Genomic DNA, 23,643 nt, shown 5'->3' with positions numbered 1-23,643 from the left:
GCTAAAACCAACAAAAACAGCACCAAAACATAACATAACTTTCAGCAGGGTTAAGGATCATTTTTTTATACAAGACTCAAGAAGCTTTCCATTGATGTATGGTTTTTATAGGCTATGACAATATCTGGCAGAGATACAGATTTGAAAATCTGGAATCTGTGTGTGCGAAAAAAATCAAAATGTTGAGAAAATTGCCTTTAAAGTTGTCCAAATGAAGTTCTTAGCAATGCATACTAATCAAAAATTAAGTTTTGATATATTTACAGTAGGACAATTACAAAATATCATCATGGAACATGATTTTTACTTAATACCCTAATGATTTTTGTCATAAAGGAAAAAAATCTATCATTTTGACCCATACAATGTATAGTCGGCTACTGCTACAAATATACCCAAGCGACTTATTTCAGGTTTTGTGGTCCAGGGTCACATATGAGGGTGAGTACCTCTAATTTTGGGTGAAGTACCCCTTTAAGTCAATATGAAATGTTGTTAAATACTATTTTATTTCTGTAACTTGCATTACAAAGGGAAATAGGATATTCAATGCAAGACTAGACTTAATTTTATCCTGAGGCATCATGCACTTCTTTCTTTTTTTTTTTTTGAGGGGGCAGCACTGGCTCTCTTGGTTCACCTGGTGCCCTAGGCAAGATACGTGACCAGAGGAAAAAATGCATGAAATACTTGGTAGTACTCTATATTAGTCTATGACGGGATTGTGTAATGGTATTAGATTGTGCAAATTTAAACATGCAAATGTGTGATTCACATGTGACACACTGGACCACATAACCAGTCATAAGTAGCGTGGCTATATTTGTAGTAATAGTAAACAATGCATTGTATGGGTTCAAAAATGATCAATTTTTCTTTTATGCCAGTAAACATCATGTTCCATGAAGATATTTTGTAAATTTCCTACCGTAAAAATATCAAAACTTAATTCTTGATTAGTAATATGCATTGGTAAGAACTTCATTTGGACAACTTTAAAGGTGATTTTCACAAAATTTAGATTTTTTTTGCACCCTCAGATTCTAGATTTTTAAATAGTTGTACCTCAGCCAAATGTAGAGGTTTTTAACAAAACGTCATCAATCGGCCATATTGGCGGCTCTGAATGTAAACAATGCCACTGAACCGGAAGAAACAAGCATATTTTGCTGATTATTGCTGCTGAAAATGATCAATTTATTGTCACGTTTTGGGCTGTACTAATCGGTTTGGACTGGGAAAAACATTTGGAGTTCTATAGACTGCCAAAAGTTATAACAAATCAAGGAGAAGAGTGCAAAAACTGTCTAGAGGAACAAAAGGCATTTGTGGTTGAACAAACTGAACCAGAATTTCAAAGGCAAGAATCTTGACAACATTCGTGTTTATTCTCATCATTTCCGGTCAGGTAGATGAAATATTAGGCTAATATCTTAATTAATACCGCTCGTACATATCTTTACCACCTATTAAAATTTAGTTTGTCAAAATATTGCGCCCTTTCCTGCTTACTAAGTCCTTCTCTATATGATTTAGCAGCTTCCACATGTTTTTTCTGTAGTTTAGACAGCATAAATTAGTAGAACAACGTATTCAGTATACATTTTACCGTGCAGTCCATGCTGTTGTTTACATCCAAGTACTTCCAGTATGGCCACGCATCCGGGTAACTGACAAAACCATGACATTAATGCAAACGCTCTATTGCCCTCTCTATCAAAAGATACATCAATCGAAAGCTTATTTATTTAGCTTTCAGATGATGATGATGAAATCTCAATTTCAAAAAAACTGACCCGTATGTCTTTGTGGTCCAGGGTCACATACATAAAATTATAATCGACCAACAATCTTAAAGATTTTTTTTGGAAGCTGCATTTAAAAACAACATTTTTCATTTTCAGAGGTAAGCATTTTTCTGAATTTATCCATTGGGAATTGACTAAATCATGAAAAGTAGTTTCAAATGTACAGAGAGCCCCTACAGGGACATGTTGACGTTAAAAGTATGAGATGGGAGGATTATATTAAATTATATTTCATTGCTTTTGCATTCTCTCCCAAATGTCTTGCATTCCCCTGAGGTACTTTGCGTACGTTAGCAAATAACTTTTTTTGTGAACAAATGCAAAAAGTTTCTCAGTGGAGCACAAAATCTTTGGGAGACAACACAGAGGCATTAACATTTCTTCCTCTGTCATGTACAAATGATAAGAAGTTGAAACAAAAAAGTGACATCAGTTTAAAATAAAAGTTGCTTTGGAGTAGAAGCAATCACAGTCAAACCAAAATTTATTCAGACACCTTTAACATTTCTCACATTATCAGTTTATTCGCTATAGTTCAGAAAATGGTAATAAAATATGACAAGAGCTTTAACAGAGTTAAATTGGGTCAGAACCAATTCATCTGGATAATGTCAGATAACTTTGATAGAAAGGTATGTAACGGATTACAATCAACCAAAAATTCAGTCAGATGTTAGTAAGACAATATTTACACAACTATCAATACTTTATTGACTAATTATCAAGCAATGCTTAATTTCGTAGTCTGTGGTGTATCACATTAGAAATGAAAGAAAAAACACATGGTTAGGTCAAAGTGTCTGAATAATTTTCGGTCCCAAATTTTACTGGTAGTCCACTGTATGAAGAATTTTTGGGTATAATATGTCAGAGTTTACTTTATTTTGCCATCTTCATTTATATAAATTATCTATAGTGCCCTGCAGCCACTAGTAGAAAGAAACATCAAAAATGATATCTTTTATCTAGATCATTTTTGGTTTGACTGTATATCTTGATGACATTATGAAAACAAACTACAGACTGTTTCCCATCTAATTACTGTTGACTTGTGTATTCAGTGTATTAAATCTTAGATTTACAAAAATGCTACAAACTCTCCTAATGTGGAATTGTGTTGTAAGTCTTGTCCAACGAATGGCCCAAACATATTACTGTCAGACCACCCTTGGTCTTTGCCCTTTCCTGCTCATCAAATCACTGCTCCACCTCTGTCCCAAACTCAACTAAATGATTTATTGATCCAGGGCAACCTCCATATAACCTGTAAATTACCTCAACACCGTGTCATTATCTACCAATGATGAGCAGGGCCCAAAAAACCAAGAAGATGCCTCTCTGAGGAGACTTCATTCAATGCTGGGACCAAAGTCTGATTCAAACTTTGATCAGGCTTAACCTGCTTTGCAATAATTACTATTCCTGCGAGGGGCTAGAGGAGGTTGGAGGTTCAATGAATCCATGGACCCATGACCGCCCTGCCTGAAAGCCTCGTTTGAACTTAGCGAAGAAATGCAGCCCAATACGCCAGTAAGGAAAATGAGGTGGAGACGGAGCAAACTGACACTCGAGACTGCTCTGGAAAACCTGTGGACAGTGCTTTTCTGCTATATCTCTTTGACTAGATCCAAACTATTTGTAGTTTGCAGATTACAAGCTACACTATATTGCCAAAAGTATTGGGACACCTCCTTCTAATGAACAGGTTTGACTACTTTAGTCATTTCCATGAGTACAAATCTTAATGTTTAAGCATAGTATTGTATTAAATGGTGTTGTGTTCGGACAGGACCCTTTCTATTCTAACATGACAATGCATCTGTGTATAAAGCAAGGTTCAAAAAGAAACTATTAATTCAGTCAGTGTGGAAGAACTTGACTGATCTGGTCCTAAATCCTAATCCCAGCTGAATACCTCTGGTGTGACTTTAAATGCAGACCTTGAGCCGAAAACTCATCACCAAACACCAATGACTTGTACATTCACTACATGGACAAAAGTGTTGGGACACCACCTTCTTAAGAACAGAAAAAGGCACTTCCAAAACTGTGGCAGCAATAATGGAAACATAATTCATGCATTTAAAAATAGCATTTCCATCTCTCTTGTTGTTTTGGAAGCGTCTAAAATGACTGTACTCACATGTACAAGTCATTGGTAATTGGTGATGAGTTTTTGGCTCAAGGTCTGCATTTACAATCACACCAGAGGTGTTCAGCTGTCAAGTTCTTCTACATTGACTAAATCAATCATTTCTTGTTGAACCTTGTTTTATACACAGATGCATTGTCATGTTAGAATAGAAAAAGGTCTTGTCTAAACTGTTGCTACAAAATTAAAATCATACAATACCCTAGAATATCATTATATGCTTTACATTAAGATTTGTACTCATGGAAATTACTAAAGTAGCCAAACCTGTTCATTAGAAAGGGGTGTCTGAATACTTTTGACAACACAGTGTATGTGCTGCCCATATTTCAGTCATTCTTTAGTCACTCGGAAATCCTACAGCCTGCACCAACCTTACGACAAAGTCAACAAAGTTCAATAAAATCATTCATTAACTTTTTCATTTACCGCCCACAAATTAGTAACACGATGGAAATCCATACTGAGCAACACAGAGGGCTGAGGCAGGCAGAACCAACCGCACAATGCCAAAGAAACTAAACTAATAACCACTAGAAAGACGAGCCAAAATTGCATCGCATATCAGTGCCAAAATCCATGTGCTGCTCAAGTCCAGTAACACCATCAAACGAGAAAATAGTGAACTGAATAGTGAGTGGGTGGCATCGTTCGACCACTGAAGACACAGTCTATCGCTAATGTAGGGCAGCACAATTAATGTAGAGAAAGTACAATTAATAACTCATAACTCTTGAGAGAGGTCAAAAGTTTAATGGTACCATTTTACTTCAATATCAGGCTAATTATATTCGGTGAGAGGAAAAATACTGAAATAACAAAGTACAGGATTTTCTTGTGCCATGCCAACACTTCACAAGCTTCAAGTGGAGGACTAGAAAAGCAGGTGAACACTGCCCTCCTGTGACGCTCTGGAGAACGATATCAATTTGAAGGCAGCTGCTCAAACTCAGCATTTGCCTTACACTCTAAAAATAAAGGCGATGCCATGGAAGAACCATTTTTCGTTTCAAAAAGAACCATTCAGTCAAAGAACCATCTCTTTCTTACCGTTTTATAATCTGAAGAATCTTTTGTGAAACAGAAAGGTTCTTCAGATGTTAACGGTTCTTTATGGCATCACAAAGCACCTTTATTTTTAAGAGTGTACCAGGTGAAATGCAAAGCAAAATGTGCAGTTTTATGCACAAAATGAATAAATACGTTCATTCGCTACTGTTTGTTTTGAATTTAAAAACAGAAATGTATTAGTCCAAGACATTTTGCATATTTTTAGACATTTCTGAAAGCCACACACACACACACAAAGTCTATGAGATGTACAAAGAAAGCACTTTTGCTACTGAGATTTTATATGTTCACACAGTCTTTGACCAAAAAAACAAAACAAAACATGAAATTCCAGTCTGTGGAAAGCTGACAGCGGCTTTGCTCTGGTGAGTTTCTAGAACATCAGCAGTCTACAGTCTGTTTGGGTCAACCAGGGGCCCAACACTGTCAGGGGCCTATTAACAAGGGTAAAATCCACAAGCACATAGTCCTAGTGAAGAAAATCACCACCCAAAAAGCCTATGAATCAACAATCTTAATGGTTATTTGAGGTACACAAGTACTGAAAAGGCAGCTGCCATGTCTACATACTCTATAGCTACTTTTAGAGCAGACACATTGCTTGACAGATTCATTGTTTCACCAGAGTGGACGAGTGCACTTTCACAGTTGCGTGGGAAGAGCTAAAAATAAGCTTGAAGGTCGTAGATTAGAGAAAGCTTGCGGTGCGAGTCGATTGTCGGCGTGCTGGAAGAGCGTTAAACAAACACAACAAACACAAAGGTGACCCTAGCGCAGCAAAAAAAATAATCTGATAAAGATTAACTGAGTAAGCATTCAGTGTTGTGCCCTTATTGCAAAACACAAAAATTAGGCAGCACAGCATAATATTCAAAACAAGATGAGCAGCACACATTAAAGTGGAAAGAAAAAAAAATATTTTATGCGGCAGGAAACGTTTTTTGTAAATATGGCAGTAATGGAGTAATGCTTGAACAAGGCCTATTGGTGATGTATTTGGCACTACATGACGATGGCAAGTACAGTAAAAAAAGACTGCTGGTCATTTCCAATGCAGCCACAAGCACCCATTACTTATAGAAACGTCTAATGTTATTATATGAAGTGTTGGTGCTTACGAGACAGGTAGGGCAGATTATGCTCAAATGCGCTGCATGCACGGCCTAAGATTGCTGTAGTGTGTATGTAGGGGATGCAGCATTGCTATTGCTTGCAGGTAAAAAGCCACACATTGTTTTAAATGCATTCACAAAATTGTACACCTGTAAGAAGGAGGCTTATGTACAGTACTGGTAAAATTTCCCTTTTTAAAAAAAGCAGGTGAGAGAACATGAAGGATACATTGTGCAAAATGACCTGTCACAGCCCGTTAATACATCCTTAATATTAGTTATTTTGGCAAGATGCACATGTAAAAGCTTAATTGTGTCAAGGTTTGAGAAAGTTATCTCAAAAACATTGGCTGTTTAAATGCAAGGCACGGATTAAGTCATTAGCTTCGTATATCTAATGCATGTTGTAATGGTAAAATATAAACCCTGGATGAAGAACTAAATTCCCTGAAAAAAAAGTTATTAAATCAACAACTTCACAAATACTTTAAATGGAAGACATGCTCAAAACTCCAGATGCTTCACATATAGTGGAAGTCAAAAGTTTACATACAGCTTGCAGAATCTGCAAAATAATCATTGTTTTAGCAAAATAAGAGGGATCGTACAAAATGCATGATATTTTTTATTCAGTACTGGCCTGAATAAGATATTTTACATAAAAGATGTTTACACATAGTCTACAAGAGAAAATAACAGTTGAATTTATAAAAATTTAAATGTTCAAAAGTTTACATACACTTGATTCTTAATACTGTGTTTTTACCTGAATGATCGTCTGTGTTTTTTTTTGTTTAGTGTCAGGTTCCACAAATCCTTTGGTTTTTCACACTGAGGACAGCTGAGGGACACTTATGCAACTATTACAGAAGGTTCAAACACTCACTGATGCTTCAGAAGGAACATTAAAAGCAGGGGAGTGAAAACTTTTTGAATTTGAAGATCAGGGTAAATTTAACTTATTTTGTCTTCTGGGGAACATGTAACAGTATTAGGAATCAAGTGTATGTAAACTTTTGAACAGGGTCATTTTTATAAATTCAATGTTATTTTCACTTGTGGACTATATGTAAACGTTTTATGTGAAATATCTTATTCAGGTCAGTACTACTTAAAAAATATGCATTTTGTATGATCCCTTTTATTATGGTCAAATATTTAACATTTTGCAGATTCTGCAAGGTGTATGTAAACTTTTGACTTCAACTGTAAGTCTCACTGAACCCATTCAAAGTAAGCAATTTCATCAAGATCAACTGGATAATCTGTTAGATGTATTGGCTCTTTGTTGTCATATCGTTCCCCTTTGTAACTTTTCCAGCGTCCTGCTGGTAGATAGATATCCCTTTCTTGCTTGCCCGGCTCCAGTACTGGTGCCACCATCAAGTCATCCCCTATCAAAAACTGTGAGTCAACTCTATAAGCCGTTTCATCACTGGTGGCGATCCACCATAATGGTCGAATTATGGGATCCCCAGTGTCCAGAACTTCTCCAGCCAGTTCTATGACCCTGGGAGCCACCAGTGTCTCATGTAGTTCAGTGAACCGTTGAGCAATAGCCACCACCTCGTCATCGTACTCCCACGGAGGAATGGAGAACTGCATGGAGGGCATGAAAGCAGACAGCTCCAGCCATCGAATATAGAGCTCACGGTCTGGTAGCTTGCCGTTGCCATCAGTACGGTTGGGATAGGCATTGCCTCCAATCATGTCAGGCAAGATAAACTGGTAGCCTAGGATGCTGATAGTGAGGACGGTTGGGATCAGAGACTTCAGGCCAAGTTCATAGCCCCACACAGAGTCCCGGTCAATTAGACGGAAAAAACAGGAGATATTCTGAGAGCCGTAGCCAGACCGAAGTTCAGCACGCTCATTGAAGGGAATGGCCATTTCAGTGTACCGGCGAGTGAAGGTGCTTGGATCAGGGAGGTGGATTTTGGTTCTGAACTGCCAGGGCAAGTAGTTGGTCTCGCCCGCATCCAGCTTAAAGGACGAAATGCCATATTTGTGGCGTAAAGAGCGAAGCTGCGTCATGAACCAGTTGCGAGCTTCTGGATTTGTAAAATCGAGGATTCCACCAATGCCATTCCACCACTTAACCAAGGCAGGAAGTTGACCTGTAGGCTCCATAACGAACAGGCCTTTCTGTACACATGGCCCAAAATTGGCAGAATCATAATTCACAAAGGGATGTGTCCACAGGGATACCAGAAGGCCATCAGCCTTGAGCTTTTGAAACATTGCAGAAGCATTTGGGAACTTCTGCGTGTCAAACTCGAACTCTCCGTACTGACTGGTGTAACGATCATCAAGTTCTAAGTGGCTACAGTTAAAACCGTGTTTGCGTATATTCTCCGCATAAGTTAAAAGCTTTTCCTGGTTGATGTTAGTCTTATGTAAAGCCCAGGTGGACCATATTGGGTGTCGGAACATTTCTTTGGCGGGTACTTTGTTGGGTTTGGGGAAGTATCGACGCACCATGACCTTGTGGATAGAAGTCACATCTGGGCCAACGCAGACTCTGTAACTAAGTTCAGCATAGGGAGGCCTTCCAGGTGCAGGTTTGTACGGACTGTCCTGATATCGTGCCTGAAAGTACATGGTTTTCTCTGTATCATTCCAACCCAGGTGAAAGGGCACAGAGTCATTGATCTTAATGGCAGTTGCATTGGACGAAAGCCAGTAGCGCTCCAGGATGCCACCAAAGTCTTGGCGATTGGAGTACACGTCGCTGGTGACAAAAGGTTTAGGGGCCTGCTGGCCCGAGATAGCAATAGGCCAATGCTGAACAGCAGTCTCAGCACCACCGTACCAGTGCGATTCATTGTAGGACATGGCGTGTTCCACAGGACGGTCCGACTCTAACTCTTCCCAACGTACACGGTAACACACCACCGTCTCCTTTGGCTTCACAGTCATAATGAAGAAGTTCACCTTGCCAGCAAACGAATGAGAGCAGCGAAGGATCACTCCCTCCTTTGAGCAGGAGTCGAGATCAAGCGTGCCAGATCTGAAATCAGCAAGAATAAATCAGTTTCTTTTAGGGTTATTTTTGTTACCAAATATTTGAAAAATTACTTGACCTTGGTATGTGTTTTAAGGTACTTTTTTTCCTTTGTCACAGACCCATTTTACTGGTGTCTACAATGGCAGTTTAGTGCTACGTTTTAAACTACGATTATGAGATTTAAGTCGTAATATTTCAACAATGAAGTCCAATGAAGTTTATTGCCAAAATATTTCAACTTTATTCTCGTAATTTCAACTTTAGTAATTAAGTCGAAATATTTTGACAATAAAGTTGAAATTACGAGAAAGTCAAAATATTTTGACAGTAACGTCCAATAAAGTTTAATGTCGAAATAGCTCAACTTTATTCTCGCAATTTCCACTTTAGTAATAGTCAAAATATTTTGACAATAAAGTCCAAATTATGAGAATAAAGTTGGAATATTTCGAGACTAAAATTTAAATTACAAGAATAATGTTGAAATATTTATTTATATAGTTATTGTCAATTTCAACTTCATTAATAAAGTCAAAATATTTCAACAAAGTTTGTGGAAATTATTCAACTTTAGTAAATTGAAATATTTCAACTATAAAGTACAAAATAATGTTTATTGTGGAAATATTTCAACTTTATTCTCGTAATTTCAACCTTAGTAATAAAATCCAAATTATGAGAATAAAGTCTAAATATTTTGAGACTAAAGTTAGGAGATTAGGAGAAAATAGGTGAATAATGTTAAAATATTTCAACTTTATTCCCATAATTTCAATTTTAGGAATAAAGTTGAAATATTACAACAATTAAGTTTGCTAAAATATTTCAACTTTGTTCTTGTAATTTCAATTTAAGGAATAAAGTTGAAATATTTCGACAAGTAAACTTATGAGAATAAAGTCGAAATTATGAGAATAAAGTTGAAGTGTTTCGAAGAATAAAGTCGAAATGTTTTGAATTTATTTGTAGCAAAAACAAGATTAAAGTCACAGTATTTTGAGAGTATATTCTAGCTTTTTGCGCTTGCAAAAGTCCTAGACTGGGAGGAGCGGAGGATATTCCAAAGTCTCAGCTTTCGAAATCAGTTTTATAGCGAATACTAAACAATATGTCTATTACAATAATGTGTTTTTCACACTCTTTAATGTGGAGTGACAGATCGCTGTATTCTCTTAAGTTTAAGCGGAATGTGAATCAGTCATCTTTCTGATTACAATAAAACATTCGTTTTTATTAAATTAGGCTATACTGTTTTTTTTTTTCATTCCTTCTGATGTTCCTTCATGTTTATATTGTGTTATAAACTTAAAACAAAGAGGAAAAACACATTTATAATTCAGATGTCAAACTGACAGAATTTGAAAGCTGATCTGTGTTATATTAAAAGCAACAAAGCACAAAATTATTGTGATTACTGGGTGGCTGGCGCGCTACAAATATTGAATGGAAGACGTTAAATATTATTTCCAATCATTTACTGTATCATACCGTGAATAAAACAGCTTGTGAATAGTCACTTACCTACCTCAGAAAAGCCAACAATATAATTTATGTTAACGTGTTGTGTTAACGTGCCACTTCAACCTTTAGAACGTTTAATTGTTGTTTTTAATTAAATACATGTGAGGAATGAAAGATTGGACGCCACAGACGTTTTTGCAGAGTAGGTGGTGGAATAATTTAATGAAATTGTCTCATTGTAATCGATTGATCCACATGACTACAGTGATCACATTGACACAAGACACATTGCTTTCAGATTTTGAAAGCTGAGACTTTGTCTTATATTAAAAATACCAAAAGCACAAAGCTTATTGCTATTATTGGAAGATTGTCGCACTAAATAGGCCTTATGAATGCAATGGAAGACATGAAATATTATTTCCAAGCATTATGTCCCTGTGAGTATATGATACATGGTATGATTCCTGGTAATAATGCCACATATATTCGAATAAATCCAGTGGCTTGGCAACTTCTCCGGTGCTCCCAATCTGGGCCATTTGCATACGCAGACTTTACTCTCAAAATATTATAACTTTAATTGCTACGATTTAATTCTCAAAGCATTTAGACTTTTATCTCGTAATTTTTTTTGTTTTATTTTTTAAAGTGGCACTAAAATGCTGTGAAAGGTATCTGAAGTGCTATCAAAGCATTTTGCGATCAAAAGAATATAGCACAATGCATACTGACCTGAAGCCCATCTTAAGGACAATCCCCCCAGCTTGGTTACGAATGAGAAAGCCATCCTTATTCAGATCAAGCAATTCTGTCTTCAGCAGGTCAGCTTTACGCAGGGAGGCAATATAGTAGCACCACGCAGTCACTGCTGCAATCACCAGAATCACACCAATGACTCCAGCGCCCACCAGAGGGCGACTGTCCTTGTCTATCTTCTTGATGGGCACGCCATCTGTAATAGTCCCTCCTGCGCCTCCTGGGACTACTTGGTACATTCTGAGTCTTAGTTTTTGAATTGACAGTTGAAAAGTTGATAAAAACGAAGGCTAAAATAGTATACAGACTATCGAAGACATTTGTCAGACAGAGAACAAAAGTGGAAAAACATGTGCAAAATGGAGTCTTGAATCCATTTTTTTCTTCATTCAGTGTAGCACTTCCCTCTTGTTCATTATCCTTTATGAGCCTGAGGGAAAAGGAGTGGTAAAGAGTGTCAATGAAACAGAAATCTACTTATCATGCAGATGTAGATATCACAGTACAAAGCATTAAGTATTCAAAAAACACTATCGTTTTAGCTTTGATATCGCCCTGAATTGGTCTACTGGGTGGTAAACACATAAACAAAAGCAGTTTATTCATGCTGCCAAGGTTTCTCACTGTGGCAGTGTGCGAATTGACTGCACCAGAGGACAACACAAGGGCCTCTGGGTCTGCAGTATGCAATGCCACCTGCAAAACTTTGAGACTGGCTAAGCGCCATCAGACACACTTGGTTTAAATGAAAAGCACAGTTAATGGACAATCTTTTCTACTGAAGAAAGACCCAGAAGAGCTGAACTGCCAATGTTTTGAGGCAAATGTACAGCACACTAATAAGGCGCAACAGCCTACCTTTTCAGTGGCCTTGGGAAGTGTCTCATTTTGTCAATAGTTTAAAAGGAACCAATAAAGAGATTTGAATAAAGCTTTGAATCAGAACATACATGTTAAAAAAGGTTGTACTTGTACACATGAATTTGTCCCAAAAAGCACTGTAAATGCTAAATAGATTCAGAAATACTGGTAAAATGTTAGATTATTCACTGTATGTCACTGTTAATAAAAAAATAATAATAATTTGTCACTTTTTCTTCCATATTGTAAAGTATTATTTATGGAACTGATTAGAGAATAACAAAAAAGTAATACATGGTCTTTGTTCAAGGCATGTTTAAAAAAATAATTGTTTACTAAAAGATCTATAATGCGCATTTTAAATATAAACAAGGTCCTTTTTTCATGTTAACATTAAAAAACATCGACTAGCTGTGGCAACAATGTTTTAACAAATGGAATTGGGAAAAAGTGAGATGACAAAACTACTCCTTAAAATAAAAATAATACTATCAAAACTCTAATAAAACATGATTGATTTGTTGTTTTGAAGTCCCTAGAGTCCATGGTAGATCACTCTTTACTATACATCTAATTCTTTTTGGGGGAAAAAAAATTATGTCTGGAACAAACTGTTCCGTTCTATTCAGTACTGCTGATAATGGACATTTTCACTACTAACAAGAGGCACGTGATTCTCTGACAACAGACACTTTAGTTCTTCCCTAAATGAAAGAAGATTTTGCAAAGTAGGTTGAGTAATTGTCATGCAGAGAGGTTGACCAAAGAAGAAACCATGAGTGACAATGTTTAACAAAGACACTTTGCCAAGCAAATAAATAAATCTAATAGATAAATGCCTATCTTGCCTTATCTTAACAAGAAACGTTTCTGAAAGGATGAAGCGATCTTGTATTATCTTCTTAGAGCACTAAACAGAATTTTGCTGATTCAGAACATGTGACTGCAAAAAACTGGTTCTTCAGTCTTTGCAACCTTGTATTATTCCAGATAGAGGCTCATACATGGACATGTAAATAGGTCAGAGTTGTACAACCACTTTGTATGATGAGTGAACTTTTACTAAAATAGCCAAGCACTGGACACACAGATTAATATTGGCTGACCTCTTAGAGCAGGGTTCCTCAAAGCTTACCCTGGGGGTCCAATGCGCTGCAGAGTTTAGCTCCAACCCTGATGAAACTCACCTACCTGTGATTCTCTAATGATCCTGAAGACCTTGATTAGCATTCTCAGGTCTGTTTCTGCAGTGCATTGGACCTCCAGGGTAAGATTTGAGGATCCCTGTCTTAGAGGCTTGCATGCTTGTTTTTTTTTATGAACTCTCAGTCTGGACAGATGATACCGAACATAGATATCACATGGGTCAGAGTGTAACACAAGTCTTGAGACATGCGGTATCTACAATAACATTGCGACTGGTTTAAAACTGCTTAAATGGTCACATTACTATAGAATAACGAATGTGTAATGAACAGTTTAGCATTTTGATCCCATAAGGAAACATGAAACAACAAGACATAACAGAGGCAGTGGTCGATATTTGAGGCAAGGGGGAGTCGACTGTAAAAACACGCTGGGTATTACCGAGCTTGACAGGACGAATTCGCTGTTTAAATACTTAAACATTTGTAACGTTAGTTACGTGAAATAACGTACTTACCAGGTCGAGGACGGTTGGTTTCGTGCCTTGTTGACATGTTCCCTCGAACAATTCAAGACGCTGAACTCTGTGCCTTGTTATGGGAGGAGTTTATGTGGCGACTCGCTCCTCACACAAACTCTGCAACTCTGGGAAATTGAGTTTTATAGGCTACTCGGTAAAAGCGAAAGTGTGAATAATGCGGTTTGGGTTTGTTTGGCTGTCAGCACCTAAAATATATACCAAATGTCATGTTGATTTTGTGTGTGTTTTATTTTATTAGTTTAACAAAGAAAACAGCGCTTAAGAAGTTTGTTTTCTGCAGATCTCAAAAAATATATACCATAGTAAACCATCCTGCCAAAATAACAAGTACTACGATCACTACTTTAAAACTAAAAAACTACTTTATTTTAACATGTGGATAGCTCGAATGTGTGTGTTATTGTTTTTAAATAGCGCATTTTATTTTATCCATCTTCTTCAACGCAGAAGTAAGCTTATGGGCGAAACTTCCGGTTCATTGGCCGCTAAAGGGAAATAACGAGAAGAAACAACATGTAGTAAACAATAAAACTGTTTGCACTACAAACCAGTGTGTTCATTATTAAGATAATACATTAAAATAATATGGTAAGGCACACTGATTTACAATATCAAGCAGGAAAACAAGCCGTTTTGTACAGCAAAAAAATAGCTGGACGCAGATGAAATCGGAAACCAGTCTTATAAAGTCTACGAATGGCCGCTTCCAGTCTTACCAGGAAAAATATAGGCTATTTTAGCCCTTTTTCCAAATAAATAAAATGTTTTAATAACAGACCGTTTAAATGCATTTTTGAAGACAGCGATGGCAGTTAGTAAGTTTGCATTTTTAGATTATAATGGTAACCTCTATAATGCATGGTTTTGAATTTAGTCATTATTTTAACCTGTTGTAAAACTAGTATTTGAAATGTATCAACTTATTTGACTTGTGTGAGTTTGGTCCAAAAATAAAAAATACAAAAAATGTAATTAATTTTTTGTCAAATTAGTTTTATTGAAAAACAAAGATTTTAAAAATGAATTTGCAATCTCAGATATTTTGTTTCTATTACATTTACAAAGAAACGAATCAAAGTAAAAAAGAAAAATAAAGAAAAACAAAACAAAAACAACATCACAAACCCATCCCTTATACAACCTGTTTACATTAGTTTGTAAAGTATGATGAAAAAAAATGTAATTAATTTTAATGAAAAGGTGTTTTCTACCCATCACAGTTAAAATGGGGCATCTATATATTGGGATGGTTACTTTGAAATAATGTAAGTTCAAGCTTGAATATGTTGTATTTACGGTGTATAAAATGGTTACCAAGGTAATGTTTGTAAGACAAAATAACAAGCATTTAACAGGCACATCATAAACTTGTTTATTTGTCGTGTAATGCACATTTACATCCAAAAATACATTCTACAGTCAATAAAACAAAGCTGCACCCAAGCATATTTTACAAGGCAGGATCTCCAAACACATAATAATACACTGTAAAATGACATTATCAAACAGTAAATGAAAAAAATAGTTATAAAAATGCCCAAACACTGTTTACTTTTAGCAGTGTTTTGCTTCTGACACAAACTCTGGGTGGATGATGTAGTGTCCAACTTTATATGGCTTCACCACATGGAAACAGCTGTGTCCTTCACTGCAAACCAAAACATCTGGATTTAAAAGGATAATCTGAGACATTTAGATGCAATAACAACAGAGCCATGTTTATGCCGAAACAAATATTTATAGCTTCGCAGAATGACGCGATTACATTAAAAGCAATCAAAACACAGTTATAATATGTGACCCTGGATGACAAAACCAGTCATTAGAGTCAATTTTCTAAATATCACCTAAAAGCTGAATTTCTATTAATGTGTGGTTTGTTAGGATAGGACAATATCGGGCTGAGATAAATCTACAAATCTGAAATCTGAGGGTGCAAAAAAAAAAAATAAATATTTGAGAAAATCGTCTTTGAAGATCTTAGCAATGCATACTACTATAAAAATTAAGTTATTTACAGTAGGGAATTTACAAAATATCTTAATGGACCATGATCTTTACTTAATATCATAATGATTTTTGGCATAAAAGAAAAATCAATCATTTTGACCCATACAATGTATTGCTGGCTATTGGTAGAAATATACCCATGCTACTTATGATTGGTTTAGTGGTCCAGGGTCACATACGTTTGAAAACATATCTGATACCTGCTCTTAGTTAAAATTGTGTGTGTATATATATATATATATATATATATATATATATATGTGTGTGTGTGTGTGTGTGTGTGTGTGTGTGTGTGTGTGTGTGTGTGTGTGTGTGTGTGTTATTGTTTAATAGGAACTGCTTCTTTAGCACCAAATCAAAATATTAGAATGATTTCTGAAGAATCATGTGACACTGAAGACAGGAGTTATGGCTGCTAAAAATTCAGCTCAGGATATCATAACAGGAATAATTACAATTTAAAATATATTAAAATAGAAACAAATTATTTATGTCAAGATTTTGAAATAACATACCTGTAATCAGTAGTGGATTTTGAGCGTGATCTGTGATGATGGGTGACCTGATGTGCGAAGGGTTTTAGAGCTGGCATGATGTCCATCTGTTTGTTCCAAGCTGATCTGATACGATCTGTGTCTAAATATTTCCTGAGGACAAAGAAGAAATCATCCTAAAAGTATGGCAGATATGAACTTGAGGACAAAATCTGGATGATCCGTTCATAAACTAATAGACTAGTGTAATGCTCAGTAAATTACTACAGCTCAGGTATTGGATTGCATTTTATTAATACTGCAATTCTGGATATATATCTTGCGAATTACAAAAGCTTTACCCTTGTGTGTTTGGGATTGTTGCATGAGCAAAGCTGGCTCGTTGTGGTTTGAGAAGCCAGGCAGCAGGTGGCAGTGCACAAACTGCAGACGAGACCGCAGGTGGTTTGGAGTCTCTCTGTGATGAGCTCTGCATCGACTGTCCATGTGCTGCCTGCACGTCTTGAGGTAAATATTGAGCAGAAAGATAGAAAACATTAAATCATTGAGATATATATATATATATATATATATATGCCCCAATACCCACCTTTTATTCAACGCGTTAGTAAGCCTATGGGTGAGATTTCCGGTTCATTAGCCGAAATAACAAAAACGTGTATTAAACGGCAAAACTGTTTGCACTACAAACCAGTTTGCTCATACTTATGATAGTACATTAAAATAATATGGTAAGACACTAATCTACAATATCAAGCAGTAAAACGAGGTGGATGGCCTATTTTATACATAGAGGGTTTGCACTTATGTCACGTTTGGTCAGTTACCCGGATGCGCGGCCATATTGGCATACTCGGATGTAAACAATAGCTTTTTGTAGTTTGTTTGAGTGTACTACTGAATACATTGTTCTGCTAATTTATGCTGTCTAAACCATGGAAAAACCATGTGGAAGCTGCTTAATCATATAGAGAAGGACTTCGCAATAGGAAAAGGCGCAATATTTTGACAAACTAAAGTTAATAGGTGGTAAATATACATGCGGGAAGTATTATTTAAGATTAAGTTTGGCCAACCACAAATGCCTATTGTTCCTCAGATTCCTTTTTTGCACTCTTCTCCTTGATTTGTAATACCTTTTGGCAGTCTATAGTACTCCAAATGTTTTTCCCGGTCTGACCGATTAGTACAGCTCAAAACATGACAATAATTGACTTTTTCAGCAGCAATAATCAGCAAAATATGCTAGTTTTGTTCGGTTTAGTGGTATTGTTTACATTCAGTGTCGCCAATATGGCCGATTGAAGACGCGTTGTGAAAACAAGCTTTTCGTTTGGAGCTGATACTGAACACTCAAATACATACAACTACACTGATTTAATCAACAACAGTGATTTTTTTGACTCAGCCTGGATTGATACCTGGATACTGGACTGATATGTTTCTGACTGGAGGTAGAAAAGAGGTTTGAGGAGTCGTCTGAAAGTATTTCCGTGAACCGTATCCCGTCTGCAGTGTCCTTGGCATCAGGAAGTCCTGGGTGGCAAAAAGGATTCAGAAAATCAACTCTTAAGTGCCACTTAAAAGCCTGTAACACTGACCCAGCAGAGGTTAGATTGTTTTGCTAACATAGTGAGAGTCGATCCCAACCTCCGATCTCTGTTCAGTGGTTTGGAAACAGTGTAACTGGAGCCTCCTGTACAACAAGGCCCCCCGCATGTAGGTTGTTTTGCAGAATCAAGCGGCTACAATGCTCTCCAAGTTGGTGAATTATTAATGTTTTGCCAGGGCAGTTAAATTCAAGTTAATTGAAAAATGTTGCCTGTTGTTTACAGCACTTTCCTTACCTCAATATTGCATTTTAACTGGGTTGTTTTGCATATAGAGTTAACACATTAGCAATAATATAATGCTAATTGAGGGATCGTAAACAACCTCACAAAATGCGAAACAGGTAAATAATTAATGTAACACACCTTAGCTACATTACATTTCACTTTACATTCTATACGCTACATTAACCTCCACAAAAGATGATTCAGAATTTTCTTGTGCTTAGAGAATCAATAAGGCGTAAAATGTATAGATATAAATGTAAACATCTGTAATGTGTAATTTCTCTGATATGATCAGAAAATTTAAGTTTGAATGCAATGAACGACACATTAAATGCATCAATAGTGTATAAAGATTTACACTACCAGTCAAAAGTTTTTGAACAGTAAGATTTTGAAAGCTTTTTGAAGAATACTCTTCTGCAAGCCTGCATTTATTTGATCCAAAATACAGCAAAAGCAGTAATATTGTGAAATATTTAAAATTACTGCTTTCTATTTGAATATATTTTAAAATGTTATTTATTCCTGTGATCAAAGCTACATTTTCAGCATCACTACTCCAGTCTTCAGTATTACATGATCATTCAGAAACATTTTTATTATTATTATTATTATTATCAATATTTAAAACAGTTGAGTACATTTTCAGGATTTTCTAATGAATAGAAAGATCTAAAAATCTGCATTTTTCTGAAATAAATAGCTTTTTTTTACATTATGCACTACACCATTTAAAAGCTTGGAGTCAGTATAACCTTTTTTAATAGAAATTAATAAATTTATTTAGCAAAGATGCTTTAAGTGATGATAAAGACATTTATAATGTTACAAAAGATTTCTATTTTCTGAGCATTCTATTCATCAAAGAAACCTGAACATAATAATAATAATAAATGGGGTGTTTTAGCTTTTTTTTTTTTGCACTGGAGTAATGATGCAAAAAAATTAGGTTTGAAATCACAGAAATAAATAATATTTTAAAATATATTCAAATAGAAAACAGTTATTTTAAAAAGTAAAAATATTTCAAAATTTCAGTTTTTGCTGTACTTTAGATTAAACAAATGCAGGCTTGGTGAGCCTTCTTTAAAAAACATTAAAAATCTTACTGTTCCAAAACTTTTGACTGGTAGTGTATATTATACAAAATAAATGCTCTTTTGAATTTTTATACATAAAAATATATATGTTCGCAAAAATATGAAGCAGCACAACCTTTTTCAACATTTATAATAATAAGAAATGTTTCATGAGCAGTAAATCAGCATATTAGAATGATTCTGAAGGTTCAGTCTTCGGTGACACTAAAGAAAAATCTGCTTTATCATCACAGGAATAAATTACATTTTAACATATATCAAAACAGAAAACATTTATTTTAAATTACAATAATATTTCACAATTTTTACCAAACAAATGCAGCCTTTAAAAGACTTTTAAAAAAACTTTCCAACATCAAATCAAATATACAGTATATATAGCTCTCATTTATGGTGGTAATGATTTGCTGTATATTTCAGGAAGCTCTTACCGGCCTTGGATGAGGATTGTTCCTTCGATACGCAGAGGACGGTCTGGGCCGTGTGGGTTTGACCCGAGCCGGGTAACAGAACTCCTCTGAGTAAGTGCTGCTAAAGTTTAGCTGTGGACCCATTTCCCCTGTGTACGGCAAGAGTGTGTCTGCAGCTCCTCGATTCATCAACCCTAGCTCACTCCCTCCCTCTTTTCAGCGCCTCTGCTCTAGCACTGTCATGCTCCTGTTCCTCTTCCCCATCTTAATCACTCAGTCCTTTCATCTTTTCATGGAGTATTCAGATTGACTTTTTTTCGTCCATGTTTTGGCTGTCATTGACTTATTTTGAGATCAAACAAAAAGGTTCAAATCACATTTGAAATTGTAGTACACACAAAGCACGTCCTAAGCAATCATATGTGATGTCATTCTGGCGTTCTGGTCCTGTTCTGTATTACACGCTCCACTGAAGAGGGAAAAAGAGAGCTGGCAACTGGATAATCTGCATAGATATCCGTCTGTCACCAGGATTGAGCCGCCCCAGGTTTCATTCCCCCCTCAGCCGGCGATCAATAATTCAAGCCTTAGATCCTCAGTGTCTTTTGTGGCCCCTGTTCAACGGGGCCTGACTGAGAGTTAAACAGGTGAGGCGAGATCTGTTTGTTGGTCTGGACAAACGCCAGAAATAGAGCTCGAAAAACTACCAGTCAAAAGTTTTTGAACAGTAAGATTTGTAATGATTTTTTAACGACGTCTCTTTTGCTCATCAAGCCTGCAATTATTTGATCCAAGGTACAGCAAAAACATTTTTAATATTTAAAATAACTGCATTACATTTGAATATATTTAAAAAAAAAAAGTAATTCCAGTAATCAAAGCTACATTTTCAGCATCATTACTCCAGTCTTCAGAAATCATTCTAATATGCTGATTTGCTGTTCAATAAATATTTTTCATTATTATAAATATTTAAAACAGTTGAGTGCATTTTTTTTCAGGATATTTTGATGAATCGAAAGATCCAAAGATCAGCATTTATCTGAAATGAAATCTTTTATTTTATTTTATATTAAATTATAGAAATTAATACTTATATTTAGCAAGGATACTTCAAATTAATCAAAAGAAATGTATAAAGTTACAAAAGATTTCTATTTCAGATAGAAGAAACCTGAAAAAAATCTACTCGGCTGTTTTCAACATAATAATAATGATAATAAATGTTTTTTGAGCAGCAAATCAAAATATTAGAATGATTTCTGAAGAATCACGTGACTGGAGTAATGATTCTAAAAATGTAGCTTTAAAATCACAGGAATAAATTACATTACAAAAACATATTCAACTAAAAATCTGTTATTTTAAATAGTAAAAATATTTCATAATTATGCTGTTTTTACTGTACTTTGGGTCAAATAAATGCAGGCTCGGTGAGCAGAAGAGACTTTAACATAAAAAACCCCATTAAAAGAATTGACTGGTAGTGTATACATAAAAAAAAAAGTTAAAAAAATACTATTGTCTATTTGAATATCTTTTAAAATTTAATGACCCCAAGCTTTTCAACAGTGTTTTTTGTTGATCTTTAAAAAATCTGCATTCAAGAATTGCTGAACATAAGTACATTTCCCATTCTTTATGAATTAATCATACTACTAAGACTCATACTACTACAGTCATAACTTTAGAATGTTAATGTTCAGACATTAAACTCCACAGTAGAGTGCAACGATACGATACATTAGTGGAACTTGCTCATGTCATAGTAGATACAATATTGTGGATGACAGAAATGAATGACTAATCCTGTATGAATGAATGGACTTCTTCATTCATAAGAGATAATCAAGAGAGTCATCATTTAACTGAGCATTTGGCACTTGTCCACAGTCACTGTCAGCACCACAAAATACCTTCCGTGCCCGTGCCAACACAAGTAAATCAAATATGCCGCCAGCGATGACCTATTATGCACAGGACAGCTTTGAGGTTACGCAGATAGTTCCACAGGGAAAAACGTTCCATACATAATTAATGGCATGAAATGGGTCTGAAAGGCGGTTTCAGTCAAGTTCTACTTTTTTAATAGTCACTCACATAGAGAAATAACCTATGGCTGCTGTCAAAAAGAGAGTCCAAACAGCTGATAAAAACATCTCAATATTCCACAAGTAATTCACATGACCTAAGTCAATCAATTAACATCATGTGAAGTGAACAAATGTTTGTAAGAAACAATTAATTGACATATTTGTTTAAAGCTGTTTTGGACTGATTTAGCTTTTAAATGGTATTTGATCTGTGCATATTTCTCTCCTGATTGAGACAAAATGACTTTTTAACTGCAGAAAGCACTATTATGAATATAGAACTCTTAAGTTAATGATCGATTTGTTTATTACAAACACAGCTTTCTGCTTTACAAGATGTTAACTGATGGACTGGAGTTGTGTGGATTACTTGTGGATTATTGTGATGTTTTTTATCAGCTGTTTGGACTCTCATTTTGACGGCACCCATTCACTGCAGAGGATCCATTGGTGAGCAAGTGATGTAATGATACATTTCTCTAAATCTGTTGTGATTAAAAAAACAAATGACTCCGTTCAAAAGTTTACATACACTTGATACTTGTTCATGAGTCCTTTGTTTGTTCTAAATAGCTAAATTGCCTGCTGTTCTTCAGAAAATTCCTTCAGGTCCCACAAATTCTTTGGGTTTTTCATCATTTTTGTGTTTATTGGAACCCTTCCCAACCTTAAGTGTATGATTTTGAGATCCATCTTTTCACACTGAGGACAACTGAGGGACTCATATACAACTATTACAGAAGGTTCAAATGCTCACTGATGCTCCAGAAGGAAACACAATGCATTAAGAGCCAGGGGGTAAAAACTTTTTGAATTTGAAGATTAGGATCAATTTAACTTTTGTCTTCTGGGAAACATGTAAGTATCTTCTGTAGCTTCTGAAGGGCATTGCAAAATAAGAAAAATGTACACATTTTCATTGTGTTCAAAAGTTTACACCCCTGGCTCTTAATGCATCATTTTTCATTCTGGAGCATCAGTGAGCATTTAAACCTTCTGTAACAGATGTTTATGAGTCCCATAGTTGTCCTCAGTGTGAGAAGGTGGATCTCAAAATTCAAATACACAAAAATGCTAAAAAAAACAAAGAATATGTGGGACCTGAAGGATTTTTCTAAAGAACAGTGTGCAGTTTAACTGTTCAGAACAAACAAGGGACTCATGAACAACTATCACTAAACAAAAAACACAGCTTTGGATCATTCAGGTAACAACATAGTATTTAGAATCAAGGGGATGTAAACTTTTGAACAGGATAATTTTTATAAATTCAACTATTATTTTCTCTTGTGGACTATATGTAAACATCTTTAGTGTGAAATAACTTATTCAGGTCAGTACTAAAAAAAAAAATAACATGCATTTTGGTAAAATAAGTAACATTTTGCAGATTCTGCAAGTTGTATGTAAACTTCTGACTTCAACTGTAGGTGTTCAGTGACTATAATTCCACTACATAAAGGCCACATGTCCGCTCACTCTTACTTGGCATCAGGTTCCTTTTTAAGTGACTCATAACTTATCCATGAATTCCGTTCTACTCGCAACATATCAAATTTACATGGGTAATCATCTAATTTAGTCTCTTTCATTTCAGTGACCAAAGTGTAAACATACAGCAACGTTCCAGAAGGATTTTTGTAAAGTAGCCAATTCTAAAAGAGAGGTGATCTTTAATTTAAAAAAGAAATCAAACAGAAACAGAAGACACTCCAGGGGAATTATAAAGCACAAGGTAGCCACTTTAAATTCTAGACATGAATTCCAAAACTCTTCTGTT

The 23,643-nt window shown here is 35.6% G+C and overlaps 1 protein-coding gene across 1 annotated transcript; it reads right to left on the bottom strand.

The window, feature by feature from the left end:
- Positions 1-6,321: 6,321 nt before the first annotated feature.
- LOC141292304 (myogenesis-regulating glycosidase-like) lies at positions 6,322-13,987 on the bottom strand. The gene is made up of 3 exons (XM_073824310.1): positions 13,895-13,987; positions 11,347-11,800; positions 6,322-9,153 (listed from the first exon to the last, which is right to left on the bottom strand). The coding sequence occupies exons 2-3, from the start codon at positions 11,607-11,609 to the stop codon at positions 7,359-7,361; spliced, it is 2,058 nt and encodes a 685-aa protein (XP_073680411.1). The 5' UTR covers positions 11,610-11,800; positions 13,895-13,987; the 3' UTR covers positions 6,322-7,358.
- Between the last annotated feature and the right edge of the window lie 9,656 nt (positions 13,988-23,643).

The sequence above is a fragment of the Garra rufa genome, chromosome 19, assembly GCF_049309525.1.
Source record: "Garra rufa chromosome 19, GarRuf1.0, whole genome shotgun sequence".
Lineage (NCBI taxonomy): Eukaryota > Metazoa > Chordata > Actinopteri > Cypriniformes > Cyprinidae > Garra > Garra rufa.
This window is presented reverse-complemented; position numbering and strand designations above follow the sequence as displayed.